The 12,962-nt window shown below is 36.3% G+C and overlaps 1 protein-coding gene across 1 annotated transcript in view; it reads left to right on the top strand.

Moving 5' to 3' along the window:
• The window catches only part of Dhc93AB (Dynein heavy chain at 93AB), a 169,222-nt gene extending 156,830 nt beyond the window's left edge, over positions 1-12,392 (top strand). The window contains exons 78-83 of the mRNA XM_071591717.1: positions 470-712; positions 2,346-2,528; positions 3,685-3,858; positions 6,478-6,626; positions 10,127-10,259; positions 11,991-12,392. Coding sequence (XP_071447818.1) covers positions 470-712; positions 2,346-2,528; positions 3,685-3,858; positions 6,478-6,626; positions 10,127-10,259; positions 11,991-12,152 — 1,044 coding nt within the window. The 3' untranslated portion in view covers positions 12,153-12,392. The remainder of the gene's footprint in view (positions 1-469; positions 713-2,345; positions 2,529-3,684; positions 3,859-6,477; positions 6,627-10,126; positions 10,260-11,990) is intronic.
• The last annotated feature ends 570 nt before the right edge of the window (positions 12,393-12,962 follow it).

Here is a 12,962-nt window from a genome sequence, read left to right as displayed (position 1 = left end):
AGAAGGAAAAAGTTTCCAGTAATTGCACCATATTATTAAATCATGCAAAAATTGTATTCCAGGAGAACAGACATATTTGTGCAACAATTTCAGAGCGTAAAAATCATTCGCCTTGACTGGGACTCGAACCCAGATCCCTCAATATCCGGTCGAGTGCTTCCGGTCGAGTGATATTGAGGGATCTGGGTTCGAGTCCCAGTCAAGGCGAATGATTTTTACGCTCTGAAATTGTTGCATTAAAATGCACATTAGCGGATGACTCCGTTAAAAGTTACTGTTGCGGCATCTCCCGCAGTTTCTTTGGAATTAGACATATTTGTCTTCAACTCAGTGCTTATGACCCCTGCTCATCCTGCCAATTATTCTTCCTTCTTTTAACTTCCCACGACTGCCATGTGATTGCTAGTCCAATGGCAAGGCATACCCCTGGCATGTCTCCTTGTTATTCCCACTTGCCTCCCTTCCACAGGTGGACGGAGAGTTGCAGCTGGCACCTGGATTCCTAGCACCACCAAACACTGACTTTGTTGGATACCACACATACATTGATGAGGCAATGCCAACAGAGTCTCCTTATCTCTATGGACTTCATCCAAATGCTGAGATTGGTTTCCTCACCACCACATCAGACAATCTCTTCCGGACAGTATTTGAAATGCAGCCAAGGGATGCTGGTGCTTCAGGTGGACAGACAGTTACCAGAGAGGATAAGGTATTCCTATCCATCATTATTCGGATGCAGCATCAGTGAGTGATGCTCCAAATGAGAAATATGTCTAGTGACTAGTGTCAAAGGAAATTATCTTGGCTTAAAACATTTTTTTCTGACCTACTCCAGAGCCCATGTGTTTTCTTGGCTGGCTGTTTTTTTTGCAGTCAACTAAATAAGTTAAATGAGTTTAAATATTATCTTTCATTATAATATTTTGTTTAAACTCTCTCAGTGTTTGAACATAAATCATTAGTTCACATTATGAAATAATATTATGCAAATCATGCATAAAGGTAGTTAAAAACTTTTAAGTATAGTATAGTGGTATGGAATAAATGGTCAAAAATCTTCTGAAAGTATTTAACTTTTATTCATTTCCTTCTATTTTCTGAAAGAGGCCATTTATTAAAGCATGAGGAACTTGAAATAGTGACTGTTTGAATGACCAAAACTAGTAAATATGCAAAAAAAGAAGAAAGCCATGGAGTTTGATACATCAACTGCTTATGTTAACTCATTAATAGACAATGAAGATGCAATTTATCAAAGCAGGCACCATCTAAAGGCAGGATGTAGAGAAACACAAGTTTTCCCATGATCCATCAATGATGTTAAATAGGGCAGTGCTCTTCTTGATCTGTTATGGAAGTCCATAATACATACTCTTATGCACGTTGCTCTTAAGTGTGTTGAACACATTTTGAGTCTTTTATATTGAATTCGTACACTATATCTGGCTCTCATATTATGATTATGGATTTTAATGTTTTTGTAAAATATTGACAAATATTCCATTAGCAAATAAAAGAAAATAAAATATGAACACAAGGTACGACCAAGAGATTCAGCTTCCTGAAAAGTAGTTTGCAGTGAGCCCTGTCATATGCATTGCATTGTAATCATACACTCTTTTTTGTATAGTTAATCTAAAAATAGTCATTACATCTTGAATAAGAGGCTATGAATCCAATAACTTGTAAAACTTTGAACAAAAATCGCAAATCAAAGGTGTTACTATGAAAATGTCAAGCAGAGCAACACTATTACTTTGATTATCATTCAAGAATACCATTCCCAATCCCCCAAAGCCCAATGTTGTCAGCATGAGAGCATCCTCCGAGCAAGTATAGTCCTGCAAGAGACTCAACTGCCCAAAAGAGCACCTTTGGCTAGTTTTTTGATGAATCAATGAATTAAAATTTGGGAATTTCAAAGTAATTAGTAAATTTTCCCAAAATTCATAATTCAAAACTTTGATGGATAGCTAAAATCCTGCAATTCACAAGAAGAGTACTGAATAATATGTATAATTTTTAGATGGTGGAGATGTTCAAATTAAGAGAAATTTGAGTGTCGATACTAGCAAGTAAAGTGCATTGCGAGAATGCCTTCTCTAAAAAGTTCAACCTAAATTTAGAAACACCTTAAAATGAATCGATTGGGTTAAAATTCGAGTGCCATTTGTTTGCAGGAAATGGGTAATACATTTACACTATACTCTTGGAATTACCACTTTCCATTTCACACTCATGCAGAGAAAGTGTTTGACATTTGGGTGAATCCCAACACCGGTAATCCCTTTTCGACCTCATAATATTAGTGTTCAATTAGAACTTAATTAATTTGTCCAAAGGTGAAGCAAATTCTGGATGAAATCATGGAGAAGCTCCCAGAGGAATTCAACATGACAGAGATAATGGGCAAGGTGGAAGAGCGGACGCCCTATGTGATAGTGGCCTTCCAAGAGTGCGAGAGAATGAATTACCTGACTGGGGAGATCAAGCGATCACTCAAGGAGCTTGACCTGGGGCTGAAGGTGAGGAGTAGCCATTTGCCCTAATATCACTTGCTACCCCTTGAATGATTTTAAATGCTGGACGTGGAGTGCAAAGAGTGGAGGCCAGGGAATTGAATCCAATGGCCATAACTATTTCTGGAATGCCTTGGCCAAAGCAATAGAAAAAAGACATTTGTTGGATTCTTTTGCTCGCATGGACTGCTTGTTCATTGTGCAGATTACTCCTATTGAATCTGTATTAGTGAAAAACCTTCTGTCAGCAAGGCAATCAATATTGTCTTATTATTATTACTTTTACATATTATTATTTGGTAGCCTACTGTTTAAGGTAAGTTTTGAATTGGCACAGAATGAACATGCCCCGATTTCTTAGTCTTACCTAACAAGGAAAAATCTGACACATCACACGACAATAAACCCTTCTCCATATGCTGCTTAAATTCTACTAATTCTAATTCCTATCCTTTTCCAACCCATACATTTCCTGCCTAATGCCATCCTCTACTTCTTACTACACCCTCTGTAAACTGCACCTCCCCTACTCCTTACTACACCCCTATTAGTGCATCTTCTGCTTCTACCCTTTGACAGATTTGGCATTGGTGACCCTGCAATGAGCAATTATCATTACTTCCCACCGTCATAGCTCTTGGGGTCATCAGAATGCAAAAGCTCTTCCATTATGTTATGGGGAGAGCATTTTCCTACAGCATGACTAAAAAATTAAAATATAATACTATATAATTCCCTGCTCCATGAAAGTGACCTGGCATTGGGTGAGTGGCAATGTTGATCCATTGTTCTTTTATAGATGTGCTTTGTGAAGTTCATTGTCTCACTGCTATCATATATAAGGTCTACAGTTTAAAACAAGATGTGCAAGGAGCATTTTGCATGCACATAGATCTTCCTTGGTTCTGTTTTACTCTTCTTTGTTTGTTGGCGGGTTACCACCCACTCCATGGTGATCAATATGGCTATCCATATATGATACCCCTCCGAAACTATTTATGTCAATAAATCCAAATGCTCATCAGGAAATTGGAGGATGATTCTTAACTAAATGCAAATGATAAACAATGCATCATGTCTTGCTGTGAACGAATTGGAAATTTTCGATGCAATGGTGAATTATTATTATTACATGATCATTTGCTATATATCTTTTTTTCAGGGAGAGCTGACCATCACATTGGACATGGAGAACTTAGAGAATGCTGTGTTTCTGGATCAGGTGCCTCCTGTTTGGACTCATCGTGCTTTTCCCTCACTGCTTGGCCTCAGTGCATGGTTTGCCCATTTGCTGCTCAGGATTCGTGAACTTGAGACGTGGTCCTCGGACTTTGTGGTGAGTTGCAGTCCATCATAATATTCACCTATCCCTATGAAACTCCCAGCTAATAACATCACTCCTCCCTTGGATGTCTCCAACTCCACGAGCCTCTTTGCATTACCCAGGGAGGCACCCTCCATTGAAAAGAGACCTGCCAGAGATATGGACTGTTGAACTAATGTATCACAGTTTTTCATATTTTTACTTTGCCCTAAAAATGCATTTGAGGTGTGTTTAGAAATTAATGGAAATTTTGTAAAGTCACTTTGGTGCATAGTGCACCATGAGTTCTTGACATAGGCTCAAATGATTAATAAAGAGTACTACTTACAAGTTCAACACTGTTTGCAGGAAGCAATATGAATGCCTCTGTTGGTGGCAGAACAATTCATACTTTTACACCACAATAATGCACCTGCTCACACTATGTCCCAGCCTCCATATCCCTAAGCATGACCCTTTGTGACTTTTTTTCTTTTACCAAAAATAAAGAGAACCTTAAAGGTCCATCATTTTACTAGCATGGAGGATATTAAAAATGCACCGCTGAGAAACAAAAAGCTATACCAAGGATCCAGTTCCAGAAGTGTTTTGAGAATTGGAAAAAGTACTGACATAAGTGTATGATAATAATGAATGGAGACTACTTAGTAGGGGATAACATTGATGCAGATGAATAAATCAAAGTCTCTCCAAAAAACTCAAATTTCTCTTATTTGTTGTACACACCTCATATATATCCTTCAAGTGTCTGACTGAATTTAATCCTTTTGAACTCTTTTCATTGGTGTGCCTAAAGAATATTATTGCTATTACATAATGAAACCTCTTGTGTTTAGACCATATTTTCAAAAGACCTAAAAATTAATTCTTCATGTTGATAATGAATGCCATCAGAAGCTGATGGAGGAGTTCATTTCAACTGTTGCCCTTCTAAGTGTTTTTCTGGTCATCGATCTTATTTAGAGCATTTTAAAAATATGAATAGGTCGGCTAACATTGGTGGTTAGGTGTCTTTTCCACTCACAGGTGAGATTACGAGTATAAATATCTTCCTTATTAAAGGCATTTGACTATATTGATTGCTCCTTCAATTTGATAAGGCTTATACCAAAACACATATATGCCAGAACTCCGCCTCCTCAATGGGCATGCTTTGCACAGGTTTTGACGTGAAATGCTCTGCATTGTGCAAAACCATCGACTAACTGTCTTACTCCAAGCACTCTTCTATGCTCCTTATCTTGATCGGTTGTTTAGTTTGTCCCTTTATTAGCTTGAGCTACTAGTGTGTGTAATTTTATGCACACCTTCTGTTCTTTGTTTTCCATTATGGGCCAATGCTGGTATTTTATTTCCCACTTACCCTGTCTATTTGTCAAATGCATCCAATAGGAGATGGAAAATGGCTAATGGGAATTTATTGTTGTTATTATTATTATTTATGTTATCATTAATATTAAATTTGCTAATTTGAACTTATTTCTTTTACATTTGAATCATTGAAAATACAAACCAGTAAATTTGACCATGAATTATGAAATATGATGTATTCAAATACATAATAATACCTGGTTATGTAAGATCATAAGCTTTTTGGTTCTTTGCTTCTAAAATTATGTAAAACAATTCAGGTATGGATATTATTAAATTATAGTTTCATACCATTAAAAGTTTTTTTATAATTTATTGCTCATGCCTGTAATACTAGGAATTAGAAGTGGTTTCTAGCATTGTATTATTTAGAGCAATGTTTCTTGAAGGTATATTTGAGTTCACAGGCATCAAGGAGGGGATTCTGTGGATGACAACTCTGCCCCCGTTAGGCAAATGAGTGATGGAAAAATGTAAAAGGAAAAATAAAAATGCAGAACCTACAAAAAGAAGCTTATGACTATATGCTCGACTTGTTATTATATAACTATACTATATGTTATTATATATTATGTAAATAAAATTAGAGAGATTAATTGTAAAATAGATTTAATATGTCATTTTTCCCACGACAATAAGGGACTAGATTAATATTGTCCAACCACAGAAGGGGGAAAATTATTCTGGTGAACATTCGTCTGGTGTATATTCATTCCCTGCTACACACCCTAGTGGTGGCTAGCAGGGTACTAAAATATCTATCTAAAAATTATATCAGACAGAGAGTAATTTGAAGGCTTTTAAAAATTTCAGTGAGTAAATGTAAATAAAAATGCCTTTGCAAGAAAATTTTGGTTTCTTTTAGGTACCCCTTGATTATGCATCATTTAATTTCAGAAAAAGAGATAGTGAAGCTGGATATTGGTACAATTCAAGTAAATGGAATCTGTTCTTCAAATTGGTCATTAAATGTTATTTCACCTCGTGAGGTTTTGCTTAGAAAATGTTCATGCTAATATTGTTGCTTGGTTTCCCTCAATCATTCCTCCATTCCCAAATCACTGTTAATAATAAATGCAGTCACAGTTCTTCCTCACCTTCCCTTACTCGTTGCATTTCTAAGTAAAGAAACTCTTTTGACTGCATATACAATCTCTGTCAAAAATATTTTCAGGCTATTCATGTGCTATACAAAATGGATTTTCTCAATGGTCTATTTTCACAAAGCATGATTTCAGCTACCTTATCACATCATTTCAGCTACCAGCTTCTGTGTGGCTTGCTGGATTCTTCAACCCTCAGTCTTTCTTAACAGCAATCATGCAGAGCACTGCTCGTCGAAATGAGCTGCCCCTGGACAAAATGTGCCTGCAGTGTGATGTCACAAAGAAACAAAAGGAGGATTTCTCGTAAGTTATTCCATTCCATTGACTACCTCAGTAATTCAAAGAAATAGAAGGTGAAGCTAAGTTTCTTATTTATCCAAAATACAGCTAACTAACTCAAAAGGGTTTTAATCCCACGGTAAGCATGGCACTCAATTACAATGCAACATTTTCAGAGTGTAAAAATTATTTGCCTTGACCGGGACCATCAAAAGTTACTCTTGTGGCATCTCCTACAATTTCTTAGAATATGCTATGATGCTTTTCACTTAATTTTGTCATGAAAGTGATCTCTTCCATTTAAAGTTATACAATTTTAATAACCAATCCTGAACTTAGAGAGAAGAATCATTTGTGTGACTTTTCAGCAATATTTAATTCTATGAGTCACTGTAGATGATCATTAATTTCCACTGTTGAATTCAAAGTGATGGCACTGTGAACTTTGGAGTACTTATCCCATTAATTTTGCCATAAAGCTAAATATTTTACAGGTGTTGAAAGTTTCATTTCTGAATTAAAGGCACAGTAAATATTCATTGATATATGAATTAATGTATGACTTTTAAAAAGAGAAAGACATGTGACAGGGTGGAATAACAATGCAAAATATGTACTTTTTTGGTCCAATTCTGACCACAACATACCTGAAAAACTGTCTTGTTTGAGCTGAAAAAAATTTCACCACACACAAGGAAACAAGAAAGTTAGAAGATATTGCTTGCCAAAGATATTTCCCATGCTTCAATGGTAAAAAAATATGTAATTTCAGAAATATGGATGCATTTGTGAAAACTGCCTCTCATACCTTAAGTTATTAATTTTGGTTGTAAAGTTATGCGTGCATATGAAAGGGAAAATGGCACAAGCAAAAATTAAATGAAACTCTTCTAATTATGTACCCGATTTGAAGTTGTTTTCAACCACATTAAACCAAAAACAGTACCCTTCCAAAGAGGCTCTCAGAATGGCCGATGAATATTTTAATGCAGGAATGTACAAGTTTGTAATAGTACTTGTTGTTAATACTTGTATGTTAAGTTTCAAAATAAAATATTTTTCATGCAATGTCACTGGAAGATGACCAAGTTATCCTTTCCCCTTGTTTCTCAGCTCCTTTGTTTGGTGCTCTCTAGTTAAGATAATTTTAAATTTACTTTTATGGATTTATATTTAGCAAAAGTTTGAAGATTTCAAAATATGTAAATATGTGTAGCACTTTCCTCTTTGAGAAGGGGATGACCACTCCGTCCCCTCCCCCTGGGCAAATAGGTGATTGAAAAATGTGAAAGGAAAAACAAAAATGCAGAACTTGCAAAAAAGAAATTTATGACTATATACTCTGTTAGTCATTATATACAACGATGTAAGGAATGCTGGACTGCTAAAATATATGATTAAATCCTGGAATACTCTGGAAGTATTAAGAAGCAAGCACAGTGTGATGTAGCACCTCCCCCCAACCACCCCCATTTCCTGATTAGCCGAGAAAGTGGTCAATGATTTGCAAGTGTGCTGTCAGGTCTCAGACCTTCCACCAATTTCAACATCCTTCCTGATTTAGTGTTTGTGACTCTCTGATGATTAGCGTGTGTCTAGATTTTGTAAATACTTTGATGATTACCTTTTGAGGTATCTCACATGTATACCGTAATGCCTAACCCATAAGATGCACTTCTTTCACTCCTAAATGTGCTCTAAAATCAGCCTGTATCTTATAGGCCGAGTGTACATACAGGTATAGTTTTGACCTCTAGGACAAGCGGATCCAGCGGAAAAATACTTACCATTAAGTTTTTAAAAAGTGAGAGTATTCAATGTTATGCCTCAGGGCAAAGAAAGAAGATGTATTTAATACAGCATTGCAATTCTTTGTTTCAAAAAGGACCCCTTTATGCTGGCATTAAATTATTACCATTTATCAGCAGGCATAAAAGATAGTAACTCATATCAGATGTTTAAATCTAGGTTCAAATCTTTTTTAACAAGAGCTGTTTTTATGACCTAATAAGTATTTTTCATCAAGGTTTGACAAGCTGAAACCATTTATTTTCCATTATAACCATACATGGATACATTTTTGTTTTTATATAACATATCATATATTTTACCATTGTAAAAGAACAAAATGAAATAATAATAAATAAATAAAGTAAGGTAAAGCAACCGACAGCAAAGGTCATTTGCACCATTGGGAAGGATGGGAAAGGAAGGGTGGAGAGAAACCCAGTCAGCATTAGCCTACTCTTAACGAAAGGTGCCAAGGAGTCGGCAGTTTAACATCCCTGCTGATAGACATCGTACTCACTCAAAGTGCTCTCCACTAAGCACCTCAGGTAGGGATCGGGATACCACTGAAAAATATCTGTCACCTCCAGGATATAAACCTGGGCCCTCAGGGGAAGCCAATGCATCAGCCGCGGTACCATCCTCAGTGCTGGTCAAGGCAAATGATTTTTACACTGAAATTGTTGCATTTTAATGCACATTTAGCGGAAGACTCCGTTAAAAGTTTCTTCTGAGACATCTCCTGCAGTTTCTTGGAATGTATTATTAAGTATTTTTTATCCTTATCAGGCAAAGAAAATGGTTGCCTCTATTACAAATGTTGATGATATCATTTTTTTGAGCCAGTGGTAAGCAATAGAGTTTTAATATTACCTTAAAAGTACTGCCTAAAAAAATTCCCAAATAAATCTAAAATGTATAAAAAGTAGTCTGTTCAGATACATCTCATGTGTCATGCTGCTGTGAAACTTATATGCATTGGACTAATTGGGGTGCTCTGCTCAAACATTGTATTTATATAGTGGCCATAAGTGGTATCAATGTGTTGATAAGTGCATAATACATTCCTTTCTGTTTAGTGTGAACACATTCAAACATTCCTGACAATAGAAGAGCTTCTGAAATGCATCAGTACTATAAAATAATGGCCTTTGACAATAAATGGCAGGCAGATGCATCCTGAAAATTATAAAGAGCCCTACAAAGGTCCTACAAAAATACAATTGCTACTGCTCATGAGAGTCATCTTTAGTTCATATATATTTATGCATGTATTTTTCGTTTGAGTCAAAGTTGAAATATCTGTGTTCTTCTAAATTTCTTGAGAAGCAACAGTGGTATAGGCAGGAGAGGTGGAAATGTAAAGGTGTTTTTAAAAAGTTATGCCAAGAGACAAACTTAATTAAATTGGGACACACCTTTCTTCAAAAACCAGAGCTGATATTTGAAGCTTAGAGCAAGCACAATGGCATAGCCTAGAGGTCAGGTACCTAACTAAATTTGGTGGCAAAATAATTTTTCTCGTTTATAAATATGAATGAAGTAATAAATTCAAAATTATTCCTAATGAGTTATGTGTTTGAGGTCAAAAGGTGCCTCTCTATCTCTATCTGACATCTCGCCTCTCCCTCCTTACCTGCAACTCTCCCAAAATTTGGTGCTTTGATCTTTTTTAAATTGTAAGTGCACAGTGTTATTTGTCTCTGCTCACTAGTTGATATCTCCATTTCTTACAGGAGTGCACCACGAGAGGGTGCATATGTCCATGGCCTGTTCATGGAGGGTGCCAGGTGGGACATTCAAGCTGGCCTCATCACAGAGTCTCGACTCAAAGAATTGTTCCCCCCAATGCCAGTCATTAACATTAGGGTGAGTGCATTGCTTTCCATCAAAATTAGGTAGCAATGTATGTGCATGCACACACACACACATAGAAAGGATATTAACAGACTACTTTGATGATGGAAGTATGGGAATGAATATCAGAGGTAAACTAGTGGAACGTATCAGGTTTGCTGATGGTATGGCTGTAGTGGCATATGATAAACGGAAAGGGAGAGAGATGCTAGTGGACCTTAATGACAAACTTAAGAAATGTGGAATTTTAATAAGTAAGAAAAAGACTAAGAGTATGATAAGAGGAGGTAAAGGTGAAAGGATTAGCATCACCCTGGAAGGTGAAGTGATGGAACAAATTGAGAGAGCTTTAGGTATTTCTGGGAAGTGTCATCCCTGAAGACATGTCCTGGTCAAAGGTAATCAAATCTAGAATAGCTATGGCAGATGAGGGATTTATTAAGAAGAAGAAACTACTGTGTTACCCTTGAAAAAAGAAGTCAAATTGTTGCATCTGGAGTGTGATGTTGTATGGAGCAGAGACATGGATTCTCCAGAAAGATGGATGAAAAAGAAAAGAGGTCTTCAAGATATGAATCTGGAGTAGGATGGAAGGAATTAGGAGTGAAGAATGAGGAGGTCCTACAAAGAATTGGACAAGAGAGATAATTAATAGAGAAAATCAAGAAAAGAAAGATAAATTTATTAGGGCATTGTATGAGGAATGAGTACTTGCTGAAGACTATGTTGGAGGGAATGATGGAATGGAAGAGAGGATGAGGGAGAAAGAGATATACGAAGTTGAACATGGTTAAAGATTGGGAGGAAGTATGAAGATCAAGAGACTTACTCAGGACAGACAGTCAATGAGGTCGAACATGAGTGAACCTGTCACCCAGTAGAACAAACCAAGATGTTGATGATGATATCGTTATGGTCCATTATGTAGACAGGGGATAGGTCTCTCCGATGCTCTGTTTACCTGAAGCGCATGATAGACAAGGCAATACTTTCAACTGATCATGGGGAATCCATTTCTCTGGAAGGAAACTCCCCCACCCACTTGTGCAACACCCCCTACCCACAGTCAGTCACCCTTCTGGGAGATGGGCTTTCATTGCAGAATGAGCCTTCTATTCAAGAGCCACATACTCTGGTTTTTGACTCTACTACATGTCTCCTGGACTTGGTTTATTATTTCTTGTTTCTTGTCATGAGAGATAGAGTTTTCTGATTTTATTTGTGAAATTACATGTTCTTTAGTTAACTAGAGTCAATTTAAAACACTTGGAACTTTTTCAAGAGTGAGAATATACCATTTTAATTTACATTCAATATTCCAATGCCCAGGGATATGTAATTTTGATCCTTCTTATATTGGAATAGTAATTTGAAATTTCTAGCAATTCCAGTGTTTTCACCTTATCTCCCTAGCAGTCCAGACTCATTCCAAATATTTGTACTGTGAAATTGGAGGCTGCAAATTGATGCCATACTCTTACAAGCATATTGTTTGCTTTGAAATAATTCACTAAGATATTGTGTCTTTTTAGTTGTGTGAATTGATAAGTTTAGGTTTACATGATAAATGCCATTTTTGATAAGATAAATGTATTGAATACAAGAGCTGGGAAAATTGGCAACATCTCAATATAGTTCTCAGCTCAATTTAGTTGTGGTGGTGACAGAAAGAAAAAGAGTTGAACATCATTCTGTGAATAATGGATATTTTGTGCTCACATTGGGACTTTCTTCCTTCTGTAGGCCATCACTCAAGATAAGCAAGATTCACGAAATATGTATGAGTGCCCAGTTTATAAGACGAGAACACGTGGCCCTACTTATGTGTGGACATTTCATCTCAAAACCAAGGACAAGCCCGCCAAATGGACCTTGGCTGGTGTTGCTTTGCTTCTTCAGGTGTAGCTGTTTACCATGCCAAATCTTTTATGTTTATGGTACCTATTGGTTGATAGCTGCCCTTTATTCTTTCTTTATTGCTTTCACTGCTAATGGTAAATTATTAAAGGAGAAGATAACTTTTACACGCCCAAGGAATTGAAATTATAGTTCTATGTTAAGTTTCTTGCAGAGGATGCAATTGGCATGTGAAGTGATACTATTTTTATGATAAAATTCATAGATTTAAAGGCAAGTTAACTGAAAAAATGTGCAACAAAACAAATTAATAAAAAACATTGAAAAAATTATTACCCAAGATTTGTGCTTTGACCCTCTGGATTCCCTCTATTTTCCTGAGAGTCATTATTTTTTAGCATTCATAACACTATTGTAGCGACAAGGAAAATGGTATAGGCATGTGTCGCAGTGGGCTGTATTTTCAAAAAATTTATACGTCCTCATATATGGTATTCCCATAACTGAGGCCACTTCATTATTACTTTTGTTTACGATTCAACTATAACTTTCTCTCACATCTGGCTTAGGTTCTCTGGACAAGATATAAGGACTAAACCTAAATTTCTTCACAGAATGGGTGAACATGTGGAAAATCTATGCTAATAATATCAAATGTAAAGAAATATTTTTGCACACCAAAAAAAGTTGCCAACTGATTGCTTCCCCATCATCATTAACGATGATCTTATTTCCACAGTCTCACACATTCAATTTTTAGGCATCAACTTAATTAACAAGATAAAATTTAGCCATCACCTAGTGTTTTAACTGATAACTTAAAAGCAGGAAGGAGAGCTCTTCCTTCATTATTATGTG

This window comes from Hetaerina americana, unplaced genomic scaffold (genome assembly GCF_022747635.1).
Source record: "Hetaerina americana unplaced genomic scaffold, ioHetAmer1.1.p SCAF_5, whole genome shotgun sequence".
Lineage (NCBI taxonomy): Eukaryota > Metazoa > Arthropoda > Insecta > Odonata > Calopterygidae > Hetaerina > Hetaerina americana.
Note: the sequence above shows the minus strand (reverse complement) of the source record. Positions and strands in the feature narration are given on the sequence as shown.